This window comes from Chiloscyllium plagiosum, unplaced genomic scaffold, assembly GCF_037043375.1.
Source record: "Chiloscyllium plagiosum isolate Xiang-an unplaced genomic scaffold, Cpla_swu_hap1 HiC_scaffold_1, whole genome shotgun sequence".
In the NCBI taxonomy this organism is placed as follows: domain Eukaryota; kingdom Metazoa; phylum Chordata; class Chondrichthyes; order Orectolobiformes; family Hemiscylliidae; genus Chiloscyllium; species Chiloscyllium plagiosum.
The window spans coordinates 76003785-76021446 of record NW_028270139.1 but is presented as its reverse complement, the minus strand read 5'-3'; the positions used below and the strand labels follow the sequence as shown (position 1 = coordinate 76021446).

General features: G+C 37.9%; 1 protein-coding gene across 3 annotated transcripts in view; it reads right to left on the bottom strand.

Annotated features, from left to right (window-relative positions):
• The window catches only part of pdgfra (platelet-derived growth factor receptor, alpha polypeptide), a 57322-nt gene that overhangs the window by 21190 nt on the left and 18470 nt on the right, over window positions 1-17662 (bottom strand). For all 3 annotated transcript variants that reach the window (XM_087988127.1, XM_043690827.2, XM_043690838.2), the window contains exons 2-7: window positions 12580-12655; window positions 10153-10464; window positions 6902-7168; window positions 4699-4829; window positions 2338-2512; window positions 657-846 (exon numbers count right to left, since the gene is read on the bottom strand). In XM_087988127.1, the coding sequence (XP_087844253.1) occupies window positions 657-846; window positions 2338-2512; window positions 4699-4829; window positions 6902-7168; window positions 10153-10464; window positions 12580-12640 (1136 nt within the window). In that variant the 5' untranslated portion in view covers window positions 12641-12655. The remainder of the gene's footprint in view (window positions 1-656; window positions 847-2337; window positions 2513-4698; window positions 4830-6901; window positions 7169-10152; window positions 10465-12579; window positions 12656-17662) is intronic.

The window sequence follows — 17662 nt, the reverse complement described above, 5'->3', positions numbered from 1 at the left end:
AGTAATAGAAATCTCATGGCCCACCTGCGAGGGCAAATGAATCCTTGGTGTAACATCCAAATTGAAACACAGAACCCCTGACAGTGTAGCATGCCCTCGTACTGATTGAACTAGATTTTCTGTTGACTTATCTGAAGTAGAGCTTGACCCCATGATTTTCTGACTCAGATGTCAGAGTGCTACTGACATTGAGTTGAGTAAAATGTGAAGCACATTTGATTCTGAGAGAGCTGGACAGAGTAGACACTTAGAGGTTGCTTCCCTGTTCCTGCTAGTCTAGAATTAGGAGATATAATCTCAGACATTTAGGATAAAGTCAGAAGAAATTTCTAACTGGAATTCTTAACCTTAAAGAGCTGTAGATGTTCAGGTGATGAATACATGATAAACAAAAATCAATGTTATGTACTAAGGGAATCCAGGGATATGGGGATAGTGTGAGAAATAGAACTGAAGTGGATGGTCAGTCATGCTCTTAGTGAATGTTATTGAGCCGTCAAAGGGCTAAATGGCTTAGTTCTGTTCCTATTTCTCATGTTTTTATGACACAGTCCCAAAGAATTGTCAGTAATGTAAAAGATAAAGAACTAGCATGGATTTCTTCCAGAAAATTTACTATGTGTTTGACTGATACTGTGGTCTGACTTCTGATTTACCTAATTTCCTGGGTTTTTACTGTGTTGATCATCACCTCGTTGTTATCTTCTTGCAAGGTGACATTGTCTTTCAGCCATGACACCATGGGTTCAGGGTAAGCTTCAATGTTCACCACAAATTGTTTGACTTCATGTAGGTCTGCAAATTCTTCTGTTCCATAGCTAGGATCCAAATTAATAAATCCTTTGTCTAGGAATGAAGAACATGGGAGGCAAATAAATCACATCAGTCCAGAAAACTTGCTGTAGTTCTCTGTAATATAGGATTTTTTTAAAAACTGGCGATTTGGCATGCTCCATTAGCTCCCATTTTAGGGGAAAGTCAAGTAGGACTTGCCATTAAATACTTTGAATAGTCACTGCCTCTTTCAGAAATCCCTACATCCACCATTGCATTAAAACACATTTGTTTCTTCTCTACACTCTCGACATTCATCAGGATTGCATCTCAATCTCATTTCACAGTGTATTTCATTGAAATAACAAATTGCATTTTTAGAGTGGCTTGCACAATCTCAAATTGTCCAAAAGCACCTTACAGTCAATTAAATGTTTTGGAAGACACTGTTTGAATGTAGAGGCATAAAGTCATAGGGACTTACAGCATGGAAGCATGCCATTTGGCCCAACTTGTCCATGCTGCCTAGTTTTCTCAATTAATCTAATCCCATTGGCCTGCATTTGGTTCATATCCTTCCATACCTATCCCATCCACGTACCTGTCCAAACGTTTCTTAAATTACAAAATTGTACTCGCTTCCACCATTATCTCTGGAAGCCTATTCCTGCCACTCACCATCCTCTCTATGAAAAAGTTGCCCCTCTGGATCCTTTTATATCCCTCCCTGTAAGAACGATTGCAGCAAATTTGCACACTACAAGCTCCCATAGACAAATCATGGCCTGATACTATGTTTTGGTGCTGTTCATTGAGAGATAAATATGGGCCAGATCATTGCAATCAGTGTGATAGAATCTTTTACATCAGTTAAGCAGTGCCCTGATTTAGCATCTTATCTGAAATACAGTGCAATACTATCTCAGCACTGTGCTGAAGTATCCATCTAGGTGACATGCTCAACACTCTGGAGTGGAACTTGAATTCACAAATTTCAAATTAAAACATGAGAGTGTTAACCAGACAACTATGGCTGACACCTGATATTGGAACTACTCTTCTTCATGCCATAGGTTTTCCTTTCTTCACAGAGTTATAGAGTCTTCAAAACAAATTCGGAATATCATCTAAAAACATGGGCAAAGATGCTGAAATCCTGTGATAAACTGCAGCATTTTACAGAATATTATGTTGTTAGAGAATGTGTCGATGGTGTTTGGATTTTCAAACTTATTTGGAGCATACCCCCACATTCCCATTCAATGGTGTATGCCCACAATAGTGTGTGTCTCAACTCATGTATCTGGTAGGGGAGAGGGGATGACCATGTGATTTTTTGATCCTAGCAATAGCTCAATTCCATTGCATTTGGTCGAATTTTAAGTCTAAATGCAAAATCTTTCATCATGTCTGAAAATTGCATCAAAAAAGTGACATAATAATATATTACAAAACTTTTCAAGGAACACCTGTTGTAAATGTGTGGTTTTTGCACATGGACATGCATTAGAACACATAATATATAGAAATAAAATCAGCGATTCCATACTAATTTATACCCACCACTAACAAGGATGTTAACCTGCTTTAATCGCTTGGTATCTTGAGTTGCATGTAACACAGAACATTCATAGAGTCCAGTATCTTCCAGAGTGGCTTTCTCAATTTGCAAAGTCTTCATTATTTTTAAGCTTGGTTGTCTTATTTCCTTAAGAACTTGGTGTGCCTCAGATCCTTTCTGTAGTGAAACAAGATATCCGTATGAATGATTATGATTTATTTTACTTTTATCCTTCAGAATTTATTTTTAAAAATTTGCAACAAAATGCTCTTTTTTAGCAACAGAGCTAACTTGAAAATTCTCAGGATACACTGTACGAATAATAGTGTTAAAGTAAAATGTTTTAGCTGCCCCACAGTGCTAAAGTTGAAGCACTAACAGGAATTTTCCCAAATGATTTCTCTATACATCACACTAGAGCAGCAAATTCCATGTGTGGTCTTACTAAAACCATATGGAATTGCAATTAGATGTGTTTACACTTATATTCCAATAGCTAACATACTATTTGTTTTGCTAATTCCTGTACCTGCATGCAAACTTTCTGCGATTTGTGTGCAAGGACCCACGAGATCCCTTTGAATGCAATTATTTACTCATATCTCACAATTTAAAAATGTTCTGTTTTTTCAACCAAATTGGACAACTTCACATTTCTGCACATGAAATTTCCGCTGCCATGTATTTCTCCATTCACTTAGCCCATTTATACACTTCTGTAATCTCTCTGTTTCTTAGAGCTTTCTTGCCCAGCTAACTTTGTATAGACAGCAAACTTTGTAATATTACACATCCCATCATCCAAGTTATCGACATAGATTGTAAACGCTTTAGGTCCAAGCACTGAAATGTATGGTATCCCACTAGTTAAAACCTGTCATTTTGAAAATGATTAATTTATTCTTATTGTCTGATTTATGATCTTTAACCAATCCTCAATTTCTGCTAATTTATTGCCTATTTCCAAAGCTCCAATTTTAATGTAACAACACATTGGAAGGCATCTTATGAAAAACATTTTCAAAATTCAAATAACTACATTCATTTAGTTCACTCATTTATACTAGTTCATTCATTCCTTTATCTTAGTTACATCCTCAACAAACTGGATTAGGCAAGCTTGACTTGCTTTTGATAAATCCATGCTGATTCTGCACAATAATGTCTTGTTATCAACATAGTAATAATAGGTTTTACTATGTTCCCTGTTCACTGACATATAATTCTTTATTTTCTTTGTCCTTCCTTTCTTCAGTATAGGGGCGAGGTCTCCTATTTTCCATGGAAACTGTTTCAGAACTTGAAGAGATCTGTGGGATCAAAAATAATCTGTCCACTGTCTCTGCAACTGTTCCTTTTCAAATGAATAAACAGGCTTTTGAATTCAATGGATATTAATCTCATTAATTAGCCCTATTGTATTTCTTTACTAATGTGCCTCACTTATGTTCCTCAGTTTTACTAAACTTTTAGTTACCCACTACTTCTGGAATGCTTTTGAACACAGAAAATATATAATTAATGGTCCTGCCATTACAATTTCTCCAAACTCTGCCTCTAAGAGACTCATGTACACCGGCACTAATCTCTTCCTTCCGACACACCTATTAAGGCTGTTACAATTTATTTTTATATCTCTCACTAACTTACTGTCAAATCCAATTTGCTGTTATCACTTATCTGGCCTCCTTAGCTCATTTCTAGAATTCTCCCTATCACCAAATTTAATACTTTATTTGGTAATGTCAGAACGCCTTTCTTTAATTTAATTTTACTTTTGAACTTATCTTATTAACCACAGTTTTCCCATGGGGTTTTCATTCTTTTAAGGGATTGCAAATTATTATGAGTCATGAATTACAGTAATAATTTAAATTTTTGCCTTTGTTTATCCATCATCCTATTTACTAATGTTGTATTCCAATTAACCTTGGCCAACAAGGCTTTCACACTTGCTCAGACTACTCTGCTCAGATTTGAAATCTGAGTTTCCAGGTTCCAACTCTCCAACACAATATAAAATTCCACCAAATTATAATCACTCTTCCCAATATTGATAAATTATTGATGAATCTTGTTACATTGCATAATAACATTTCAAAGATTTTAAATTTCCAAATTGGTTTCTTGATATACTGCTTTGGAAGATTATCATGAACAGTGATCACTAAATCTCAAAATATACTGAATCCTCTACAGAGACTGCTACCTTCAGGTCTACATCATCTTGTACTGTTAAAACATTATTTAGACTATGAAAATATTACACCTCCATTATTTTCAGCAATCAAGCATTGTTCTCCCAAAACTTGATTCCACTTGAGGAAGCAAAGTAATCCAAGAAAAAAAACAATTTTATTTACATTTTTTCCTGGATAATTCCAGTCTATGTTCACCACTTCATTATCCATTACTAGACAAGTCACAAAGATTGGTTCACCCACTTTCACTACGGTTTTCTCAGCTTCTATTTCAACATAAAGATCATCTGCCACTAGAAAATAAAATACAAAAAGTTATTAAAACACATTTCAGTGGGAACAGACATGATAGTGCTTTTAATTTATCAATAACAACTGACTGTTCAAAAATAATAAAGATATAATTTACATTTCTTAAAAATATGTTGTAGAATACCCTTATAATTTTATTACAAATGACAAAAGAAGAACACTCCCCTCCTCCCTCCTTAGTGCTGAGGATGAGTAAAGGAACTCTTATTTTTACAGTGAAAAGAAATTCAGAAGTAGATGCTATTTTATTGGATGATAGTATCCATAATTAAGTAGCACTATTTAGTGGGTAATAATAACAAGGTCTTTATTTGGTCATAAATGCTGATTAAGTCATTATCCTAATATACAAAGCAAAGTGTGTTGTGTATCATTTAATATCTAGATGTAAAATTATCTTTTAATTTAAATTTCCTTGATCTTTCAGAAGTCATAAAATTAAAAATTTATCTTTAAACTGTAATTAAGTACTTTTAAGTGTCTTTATGTTTCATACTAGTTATCATGTTACTACACGAAGGTTTATGATAGGGTCCATCTACCACAATGTGTTTACACCATATAACCAAGGTTTGAAATGAATCAGTTCCAGTTGATTGAAATCTCTTCTATTTTTTATTATTGAGAACTAATGTGAAATTGTGTTTTTGCAACGTCCACTTATTTCCTAACTAGTCTGGAAACTTCCTCTCAAAACAATAACATAAACGAAGAGGTGTGGTTGCTGAAAATCTGAAACAAAAACAGAAAGTGCTGGAAAGTGAAAACTCAGCAGATCTGGAAACATCTGTGGAGAGAAAAACAGAGTTAATGTTTCAAGTCCAGTGACTCTTCAACAAAACCCTAACTTCTCACAATTTAACAATCTCACTCAGAGAGGTTAAAATAAAAAAAGACAAAGAAAGATTAGCATTTTGGATGGCATGGTGCCTCAGTGGTTAGCACTGTACAGCATCAGGGATCTGAGTTCAATTCCAGCTTTGGGTGACTGTGATTGTTAAGATTGCATATTCTCCTCTGCATGGGTTTCCTCGTGGTTCTCTGGTTTCTCCCACAGTCCAAAGATATGCAGGGTAGGTGAATTGGCCATGCTAAATTGCCCATAGTGTCCATGGATATGCAAGTTGGGTGGGATAGCCATGGTAAATACATGGATAGATTAGGGTTTGGGTGTGATGTTTGTTAGAGAGTTGAATGCGGACTCGATGGGCCAAATGGCTTCTTTACGCACTGTAGGGATTCAGTGCTATGAATTATATGGCACACTTCACAATTTTAGGATATCCCTAAGTGCTTTCCAACCAAATAAACATTTCTTTGAAGTGCAGTTGCTGTTGTAATATGGGAAAGTAAGTGGCCAATTTATACCCAAAAGGTCCCACAAACAGCAATGTGATTATGGCCATTTAATATGCTTTTACATTGTTGATTGAGAGAATAACATTGGCAAGGAATAACTCCCCTTCTTTTCTTTGAAATAGTGCCATGGGGTTGCTTATATCAGCCTGTGCTGTAGGAATAGTGTTGCACACAGAAGAAATCACCTCTGAAAGTACAGTACTCCACTGGAGTGGTAGCCTAGATATTTGTAGTGAGGTTGCAACCTTCTGACACAGCAGTAAGTGTGCAGCCACAGCTGAGTAAGCAACAGAGATGGGGAGGAAGGGAATTGACACTAATACACTCCTGAGGCTGAATGGACCCATAACATTATGGAATACAAGGAGATCATGCTGTGTCTGTCTGTACTACATGTGACTGAGATGTTCCATTCCTCAAAACTAATGTTGTTTACAGCGAAAGAAAAAGGCCTTTCAAAAAAACCTTTTAGAATGTTTTAAATGTTGCACTTAATTACAATGCCAAAATGCTTCATTAACTAGTACCACACTATCCAAATGTTCAATAATATTTCTCTACTCTGACTGTTGAATTAATTGATGTTTAACTGCTGATAAATAAACTTATGAACTTATAAATAAATAAATGTTGTTCAATACATTTCAACTATTATTGCTCTAATGAAAGACAATAAATTCAAAAATTGCTTCACCTTTAAATCTATTAACAATGTATTCTTCTGATCTGTGCTCTACACCATTGATCGTTGTGATGCAGGTATATGTCCCCTCTTTGAAGAGGCCACTGAATCCTTCTTTATTATTATAGGTTGTAGGAATTATGGTGTTAGTATCGACATTGAGCAGGGTGACATAGACATCTGGATCAGATACACGACATGGGATCTCTGCAACTTCACCCTCTGCTGCTATTACTATATTTTCAAAGTAGGCTTGTGGGATGAAAGGATAGTCAGGATCTGGAAAAAGACCAATGGATTTAATAATTAACTGCTTTGGCAATGTTTGAAAGAAATAAAACTTAAAATGAATGGACTAAAATGTCTAAACATATTTATGATAGATTTTGCAAAACATCATTAAGCATCTCAATAGACAACATCAAAATACTTTAGAGTCGAGAGTGTGGTGCTGGAAAGCACATGAATGAAAGGCTTATGCCTGAAATGTTGATTCTCCTACTCCTCAGATGCTGCCTGACCTGCTGTGCTTTTCCAGCACCACACTCTCGACTCTGATCTCCAGCATCTGCAGTCCCCACTTTCTCAAAATACCTTATCCAAAAGCAGGTGAAAATTGAGAGAATTTTTATTTCATACAAGTATCTTGCACTATCTGCACTCTGACAGTCACTGATACATTAGTACATTTCTTCTTTTGGAATAAGAATTTAGATGTAAAATTAGTTGTTTTTTCACTGAGAACTGTTATCTTGTGGTTTGTTTCCACTACAAAGTTTTTCATGAAAGGGGTCCAGCATTATTCAATACCTGGAATGAACTCTGAGTATAAAACGTTGTACTGGTGCCATATTATAATAAGAAGACACCTCAGGGATTTTAGTCAGAGCAATGGTTACACAAAGCCATCTAATTCAAACTGCTAAGTGTTTGGCAACTAAAAATTGTGACATCAACTAATTTATTTTTTGGTTTGAATGACTTTCAGCTGCTCATAGTCAATTTGCCAAAGGGAGTTTCAGCTTAGAGCAAAGGAAAAACTGATGTCATCCAACTTGTCACTCATATTCTAACTTCTACCAGCCAAGCACAGAGCATCCTGGAAAGTCTCCAATTCAAACTGTCAGATGGAGAAATCATAGTTTTTGCATAAACTAGCTGTGAAGAATGCAATAAACTAATTAGAAGAATTTCTGCTTTTATAAGAAATTCTTTGAAATAAACAAGAACACTTCAGACCCTTCTGTCCTTCTGAAGCTACTGTTGGAACTTTGAAATGAAACCCACAATTCTTAAGAAGTAGTCTTTTAATAATATGTTGGCATTCAATTAATACATTAAATTTTAAAACAGCCTTACTGTTAAAACCTGACTCACCTGGCAGGAAATGAGGGTGATCAGGTTAGTTGTTTTTTGGTTGGGCTTTTTGCAGTAATGTCAGCGGAGATTCACAATTCATTTCAGTGGGCATGTAATAGGATGGGGAGCAGATTGTTGTAGCCAGAGGGAAAATAATTAAACAGAGCAGCTCTGATACCTTTAATGGTGGGAGCTGGGAAAGATTAAAGGCAAGGTGGGATTCTGAAATGGACAGCCAAGAAGAACTGAGATTGGATGGTCAGGCATGGGGTGGGTGGAAAAGGTTGGCACGGTTGGCTAAATAAGAGAGTTGAGAGCGTGCCGCTGGAAAAGCACAGCAAGTCAGGCAGCATCTGAGGAGCAGGAGAATAGACATTTTGGGCAAGAGCCCTTCATCAGGAATGAATAAAAGGGTTACAGGCTTTGAGAGGGTTGGCATGGAGCAACAAGCGGCACGGTGGCACAGTGGTTAGCACTGCTGCCTCGCAGCGCCAGAGACCCGGGTTCAATTCCCGACTCAGGCGACTGACTGTGTGGAGTTTGCACGTTCTCCCCGTGTCTGCGTGGGTTTCCTCCGGGTGCTCCGGTTTCCTCCCACAGTCCAAAGATGTGCAGGTTAGGTGAATTGGCCATACTAAATTGCCCGTAGTGTTAGGTAAGGGGTAAATGTAGGGGTATGGGTGGGTTTCGCTTCGGCGGGTCGGTGTGGACTTGTTGGGCCGAAGGGCCTGTTTCCACACTGTAATCTAATCTAATCTAAAAAAAAGCATCATCATCATTAATGGCTTAGCAAGGCCCAGTGAGAGAGGATAGGAGTATTGAGATACGGGCGGTGAGGCTTGTGGATGACTGTTGGTAAAATATATATATGATATTCCAGAAGTATTCAGCCTTGTCAATAATGTTAGAGGTGGTGTTGGAGGGAAAGCATGGAATGGGTAAACCACCAATTCTGATGTCCTACATTGCAGTTCTCAGACCTCTCTGCAAATAAAATTTGCTTTACAGCCCATGCTATGAAATCTTGAAAGGTTCAAATGTCAGAAACCTTGGTTTCAATGTTGACTCTCCTTATCAATTTTAGTGACATCTGTCCTGGAGTATATTTGGCAGATGTTTATATCGTCTTTAGCTTCTCTCCCCTGTTGACTAGCCTGTTAATACTCATCAGTGACGTTCACACATTAGGTGAGACAATAGCATCTGTTAATCTGTATCTCAAGGGAGGAGATAACACCATGACAAGAGAAAGGGGAGAGACATTTGCCCAGAAATAGAAACATTTATTGTGGCAGAGTCAGTAGGACAAGCACAAATTTCCAAGTTAAACTTTTAGGGCTGTGAATTCAAATTTGAAAGAAGCAATTCCAGCAATTCCAAATTAGAAGGTACGCAGCAGTAGCTGCTTTGACATTTTCATTGGTAAATGCAATGTGAAGTGTGGAATTGAGCTATGCAAAATCTTTGGAAGTGCCAGATCCAACCTCCAGTCTCAGCCACATTGCTATAATTGGTGTCTATGTTCATCCTACAGAGGAAGAAAAGTAAATTAACCAAAGTTCCCTTTTGATGATTGCTATCCAATGAAGATTGTTGGAAAGAGTGACCTTATGAAATGCTGTCATGCTGGGGATCAGTTACAACCTGTGCAAGGATTAATAAACTGTCAACACTGACTATATTGACTCACACTTGGCTCACAAGAGTGACTACATGGCTGAGGTACGAAATGGGTGGTACCCCCCCAGTAGTTTCACCCAGCAGAATTGGACCTTCAGAAGAAACAGGGTGAAAAATAGTTTGAAAGGGATGTGAGGAAAAGACAGCTAATAAAACCAATTGACAATGAAACCTAAAGTTTTCCTGAGTACAAAGTTGAATTGTTCCCTTCAATTTGCACAGACCTGGAACAAAAACGTAGATATCTCGTCCCTCAATCTCGTCATCAAGCTGGACTGCTGGGTAATAGCAGGTATACCGGCCAGTATAAATTCCTGTTGCATTATGGACCTCAAGTGATTTCACAAAGTTTCCACTGTTGTTGTTTTCATCTTTTGTACTGACATTCTCCTCAAAAGATTCGTAAACTGGCAACTCCCAATCCACTTCATTCTCCCCGGAGCACTTCAAGTTGAATGACGTATGGAGAGCAACTCTTATTTCAACTGTGCTGGGGTAAACATCTGGTATTGTCTGGCTTTCAGCCAGCTGGGGCCCTGAAAGTAAGTAAAAGAAGTATGATCATCATTCATAGAACTAAACGAATAGTCTGCTGTGCTCAATTATCTTCTGTCAGAGCCAATTACTTCAATGTCACCACAAACATAATGAAGTGCAGTTCAAAAATCAGATTGCTCATAATCATTTACAGTGCTCCCAAATACACGGTTGCTTTCTTCCTTCAGCACAGTACCATTCACCACTAGAGGACAGACAACTACTCTGGCACCAGACCTCTACCAATCAATCGCTGTAATACCCCAGCTAGATGGTTCAGGGTAGCATTACCAAAAGGCTTCCCCCAACTGTGGCAAGTAGCTTACATCTGCTTAGCTTCTGCCTTGATGAGCTGGCAGAAATTGGAGAATCATTCATCCTTATAGTGAAAACCTTCTATACTGGATCTGTGATGGAGTCGAGAAGAATAAGGGGGTATCTGATTGAAACTTGCAGAATACCGAGAGACCTGGACCGAGTGGACGTAGAAAAGGTGTTTCCACTAGTAGTAGAGACGGGGACCTGAGGGCACACCCTCAAAATGAAGGTATAACCCTTCAGCATTGAGATGAGGAGGAATTTCTTCAGCCAGCGGGTGGTGAATCTGTGGAACTCATTGCCACAGTAGGCTGTGAAGGCCAAGTCATTGAGTATATTCAAGACTGGGACAGATAGGTCCTTGATTAGTAAGGGTTACGGGGAGAAAATAAGATGATGAGGTTGAGAAACATGTGAAGCAGACTAGGTTGGCTTAACTTTGCTTCTATACCCCATGTCTTATACCACAGTGTATAAGAATGTCAATACTTCTAAGTCACCAGATCACACTGGTAATTAAACTCTGAGTAAAGAAAATCAGGCTTGAGTATGTTGTCTTCAAATATTTTTAAGTGCATTAAAAATACATTGTTGGAAATAATGCAGGCAATGAAAACACATGCCGGACCAGTTTCCAAATGAATACATCAAGGGTGACATCTCGCTGACCAGAAACATGTATCAGTACATTTTTCCAACACATTTCCTCCAAATGATCAAAAAGTCAAATGAAGCATAGTATCTGTTTCTTTACATCTAGTCTTAGCTGTCAAAGCTCTTAGATGATTTGGGCAGCACGGTGACTCAGTAGTTAGCACTACTAGCTCACAGTTTGATTCCTGTCTCGGGCGACTGTCTGTGTGGAGTTTGCACATTCTCCCCGTGTCCATGTGGGTTTCCTCCAGGTGCTTCGGTTTCCTCCCACAGTCCAAAGATGTGCAGATGAATTGGCCATGCTAAATTGCCCATCGTGTTAGGTGCATGTAGGGTGGGGTAGAGGAATGGGTCTGGGGATTACTCTTCAGAGAGTTGGTGTTGGTTTGTTGGGACAAATGGCCTGTTTCCATACTGTGAGGAATCTAATCTAATCGTTGCATGCATTCCAAAAATTGAATTATTTGTTGTCATTATCGCATGAATTGTTCTATTAAGAGATGAGTAACAATCAATATCTGGAAACATCAGAAACATTCAACTACTTTATGTACAAAGATACTTTTATTACCTTCAGTGCTTCACACTACCCCTTCTTTAGTTCCTCATGGTTCCTTTCCATTGGTTGCCACACATAGGCAACTTGCCCCAGCTGACCAACAAAATTCAACACAGGCATCTGCCATTGTAGCCATTGATAAGTACAAGACAAATAAACTTAAGTGGAACATCTGACAGAAAAACTGAGACAACTTAATGGCAGTCTCCTGCATGAGGCAGGAAAAGAGAAGTTTGGAAAATAAGAAGAACAGGCACAGCATTTGTTTGACATTGTTGTCCTTAAAATCCTTAAATCTCGATTATAAAATCCTCAAAACCACACACCAAACAAGGAACGACACGGAGACAAAATGCAATACAAATCTGCACCAGACCATCTCCTTTCCTTCAAAGGAAGACAAGCTCACCCTCAGAGATTTCAATTCCTGACTAGGCTGGGACCACAACAAACAGACGAAGGAAAACATTTTTCTGTTTCAGATTAAGATTTTAAGTCGGTTTAATATTTTCAATTGTACTACACAGCCAAAGTTGCATTTTTCAAAATAATTTTCACTTAGAACACATACTGAGATGGTTACCTTTGAAGACTTCCATGAAGAGGCAATCCAGTATCAGGAATATCTTCCAGAATATGTCCATCTTTGTGGAAAATTACTGAAGGGAAAGAAAAGAGAGACAGACTGCACATGATTCCAGAAACATTGGAAAGGTTTTCTATAGTTTATTTTTATTTGCAAGGTATGTCATTTTTCTGCTACACTCAAACAGTGAGAGCTTGTATAACTTACTTGATACCAGGTCACTACTATTTGTGACACAGCTATTAGACTGGTTTCTCTTCTGATTTTCAGAAAATGGTTGATAAGTCAGATGGAGTATGCAGGAGTATATTTTGAGCAGTAGATTAATTTTGGTTTAATTAGTATTTTTGTTTTTAAAATAGCATATTCAGTAAATACCCTAATTGAAAGGGTATCGATCATTTAGTCATTTTACTTTATCACTCTTTATAAAATGCTCTACTGTAAATTTGTTTTTTTTTTCAGCAGATCCTTTGTGACAGAAGGCCATATGCGATGGTTCAGTTATCTGCCACTAAGCCACCCTGTTGACAGATGAAGCCCTACCCTTAATCACTTGACCTAGGCTAACCCTTTGCAACCTCAGTCATGGATGTACCAGAGCCAGTCACCCAACTAGGAACCATGGCTCTTTATCAGTTCAGCCAACTTGAGTTTGGACTTCCTTGAGAAAATCGCTATTTTACAAGAAATCCAAAAATTGAACCAAACTAAACTGAACTTAGCCAGATCTGATCGAACTGCTTCAACTGAGGTCAGCTTATCAAAAGATTGTACTGCTTATGGAAGTCACAATTTACTTTAGCCTTACTGGATTCACTTTTTCTTCCATTTGCTATATATAAAGAAACAGCTTGACATTTCCACAGCTATTATGCTAATCTCTAAATTTAATGGGCTTTGAATTTCTGGGAAAATAGCAATTAGTTCATGAGTACAAAAACAGAAATTGCTGGAGAAACTCAGCAGATCTGGCAGCATCTGTGGACAGAAAGTCAAGTCAATATTTCATGTCCAGAGACCCTTCATCAGCCAGACCCGCTGAGTTTCTCTGGCACTTTCTGTTTTCGTTTCAGATTTCCAGCATCCACAACCTTGGTCTTAATTAGTTCATGAGTCTGCCATTACTAGTGAGGATAGAGAAATGGCAGCTGGTGGTAAAGAAGAGATATACCAGAAATTCTATATTTCCACAAAATTGCAAAAACCATTCGCCCCATTGCACAGTGAACCTGAACAAAACCAAAAATGAATCTTGTCATGAGATTTATGGATAAATTTTGTTTGTAGGAATAAATCTCACCACAGACATTTTGGACTGCCATAAGGATGGCATAAGGATGTGATTCATGAGGCCAACACGCCAACAAGCTTCCAGGTCTAAAAATTCTGAAGTCTCACTCCCATAGCTAGCAAATTATTTCTGAAGGTTTTCTGAATTGTAGTTTATTTATTGTTTCTCCTTTCTCTTTTCACTCTCTCTAATTTAACAATTTATTTTCTTATTATTATTTCTCTTTTTGTATCTGAGGTGACTTGCTTTTACCTCATTTCCTGCTCTTTTGTTTGTTCTGTCTCTCTCTATCCATTTGTTCATTGGATAAGGAGATAAAACATTGAACCCAATATTTATGAGGCCTCAGAGGTCCCACTGGTTTTCTGCGCCATTATCAACATGCACATCTAAGTCTTAACACTGGGAAACCAATACAATTTGAAGGCTAAAATTAAAATCCAATTCATAGCATATGTCATAAGATGTACCATTTCAGCAATTCATGGGCTAATCATTCTCAAGCATCCTGAATTTACTACTATAACAACTAGACCTGAACGATTTGTGAATTTATGGAAATTTAAACTTGAAGTACCACCCAGCGTTTACAGGAAAATTACTTGTATGTCACGTGGCCATTTAAGAGCAACTACTTGTCCTTTGAAGTACTTTTTTTGATTACTGCCTGGCCATCATCAGACATTATTTGGTCATGTCTCAATTGGACCTCTCCTTCTTTGGGACTGGAATGCAACAGCCTGGTTTTGATGCTGTTAGCAGCACAGCCAAAAAAATCGGATGGAAATCTGCTCATTCCAAGCACATGGGAGATGCGCTGTGAGGATTTTGAACATCACAGCTGGCATAGGATGTATACCTTTCAAAACCACAGTTTGAAAATTAAATAAATTCAGATTTGCTCACTGATCATTTCACAAAGCGTTGCATTCTTTTTCTCACACCCACAATCCCTGCCTTTATTGCCAAGAACACCCACATTCTTACTGGACGCCAGTGCAATATTTCAGACTTGGTCTGTTATTCTTTAGCATTCCACAGGGCATCACCCGCCTCATCTAATTACATTTTACTCTACCAGGTAGTTTACACATTTTCTCAATGTACCTCGTCAGTCTCTCTATTCCTGTATGTGTGTCTCTGTGTCCATGTCCTGGGCAGAACATCAACAGCTCAATCCTGTGCTATTTGTTTGGCATTTCCAATAACAAAGTGCAGCACATTCAAACACATGACAATACAAAGTTGTTTTCACAGAATGGCCTTCTTTTCTTGGAGTTTTTTACTTCTTCCTGCCACCACAAGTCTCCAACCATTTGCAGACTGTGATGTCAATGTTGGCTGGAACCAGCTGGTTGAAAGCCCACTGCAGGGACATAGAGGGCATGGTCAGTTTTTCCATTGGTGCACATCTACCCGTCTGAGAATCGCTATGTGCAGAAATGCACATTCTGTAAGCTGAGTATAAGCTCTGGTCTCCACAGATTTCCAACACTCTAGAGGGAAATGAAACTATGTGGGTAGAGAATTGCAAGACTATTGTAGATGTAAAAAGAAAATCCATGGAATTTGGAAACATACAGTGAATAGCTTTGTCAGGGTTCCATAAAGATGCAGCTTTAATGCACATTTTTGTTCTGATTCTGTTAGTTATAATCAAGTCTGTTGGGGGCTATTGGTCTTACTAGTGTTGATCTCAGAATTTCCAAACTCTTGGGTAATCATGAAGAATTAAAAACCCTCATTACATATTGATATTCGGTCAAGGAATTTCTTAATTCCTCTAACGATCATTGGCTCCTAGTGTCATGAAAACATAGATAACTAAATAGGGAATTCAGATTAAACCTTTGGTTTGGTAATCATAAAGGCATTGTTTTGAAGCAACAAGATTAAGGCAAATGTAAATAATTGGTTGAGAATCAGCTGCTGAATAGTCTAAATCTCTCATCTAATGAGCGCAATGAGAACCTAAATCTGCAATACCATTCCAATTCACCTGTTGTTGATGAGTCTGTTTGTATGGGGAAATAGGACCTAACCCCTATCAGTGCAAATGTCTTCTTTGATGACAGTTTGGGATAAAGAGTGCAATTTCAAAGACTCCTGATCATATCAGGCATTGTAATACAGTAAATAGTGAGGAAGGTATCAGTTGACTTCAAGAGGATATCAGCTGCTGAAGTGGTATATGACAGATGCAAGTGACTGAGGATAAAGTTGAGGTTCTCACACTTTAGAAGGGACAACACGGAGAGACGGGGCAATCTGAATTGTGCAATTTTAAGGGATGTGAGAAAACAGAGGCTTCTGAGGCACATGTACACAAATATTTGAAAGTGGCAGAAAAATTGATACAGGAATAAAGAAAGTATATGCGTTACTTGTTTTTAATGAAGACCATTGAATGCAAAAACAAGGAAACAATGCTAAATCTTTACAATTTTTTTATAACGTGGTGCAGATTTCTGTGTACCACACTTTAGGAAAATGACATCTAGAGAATTGCAAAAGCTGTTTTACCAGGATAATACCAGGGATGAGGAGCTTTATCCATTAGAAGAAGTAGAGAAGTTAGAATTGTTCTCCTTCGAGCAGATCACGCTACAAAGAAATTTTTAAAAAGTATTCATAATTATGAGAGGCTTGTCAGAGATGGAGAGATTGCCTAGTCCTACAAATTAGTCCAGATCTGGAGGTTGTAGATTTTAAATAATTGCCAAATGAGCTAGAAGTGGACAAGTGAATTTTTTTTCGACATACTGTCGATGATTGTTCAAATCGAGAATGCATGACCTGCGAGAGTTGTGAAAGCAAGGTCTCTGAAGGGCAGTACAAACTGTCAGTTAAAATGGCACAGATTAATTAAGACAGTCAACACAGATTTGTTGAGGGAAGGTCATTGTTGACTGGCAAACCTTTTGACTCCCGGAATCCAAGGACAAATAGCAAGTAGCATGTAAAATTGGTTCAGCTGGAGGAAGCAGTGGGCATGGGGAGTGACTGTGTTTTTGCAAATCGAAGGCTGATACCAGTGGGTTTCAGCTAATCTCAAGACTAGGTCTTTGCTTTTCATTATATTGCTATATCAGTAATTTAGGCTTAAATACAGCAGCATGACTGAAATGTTTACAAGATGATATAAGCATTTGCTATGAGATTATTGGTGAGTATGAAAGCGAAAAATGACTGGAAGACATCAAAGATCTGATCAGATGGATAGAAAGATGATTAATCCAGAGAATTGTGAGTTTGTTTGAGAAGGTCAAACAAGTCAAGGGAATACATCATATAGAGTAGGATGCTGAGAAATATGTAGGAACAGACAGCCATTGGACTACACATTTGTAGCTTCCCTAAAGGTGGATATGATGGTAAGGTAGCATGTGGGATGCTTTCCCTTAAAAGTCAAAGCGACGAGTAGAAGTGCAGGCAAGTTATGCTAGAATCATCTAAAACACTAGTGGGGCCACAACTAGAATATTATATTCTGCTCTGGTCCCTCAACTGCAGAAAGGATACAATCCTGCTTGAGAGGACACAGGAAAGATTTACAAAAATGTTGCCAAGAATGGAGAATTTTAGCGATGGGAGAAGTTTGGATGGATGGATTGCTTTCTTTAGAACAGAGGAAACTGAGGTAAGATTTAATTTGTATATGCAAAATTGTGAAGGGTCTATTTCCCTTGACAGCAATAACTATAGCTAGGTAAAGTAATAAGTGAAACTATTCAAGGGTAGTTCAAAAGAATTGTCACCCAGCAGGCAGTCAGGGTCTTAAAATCA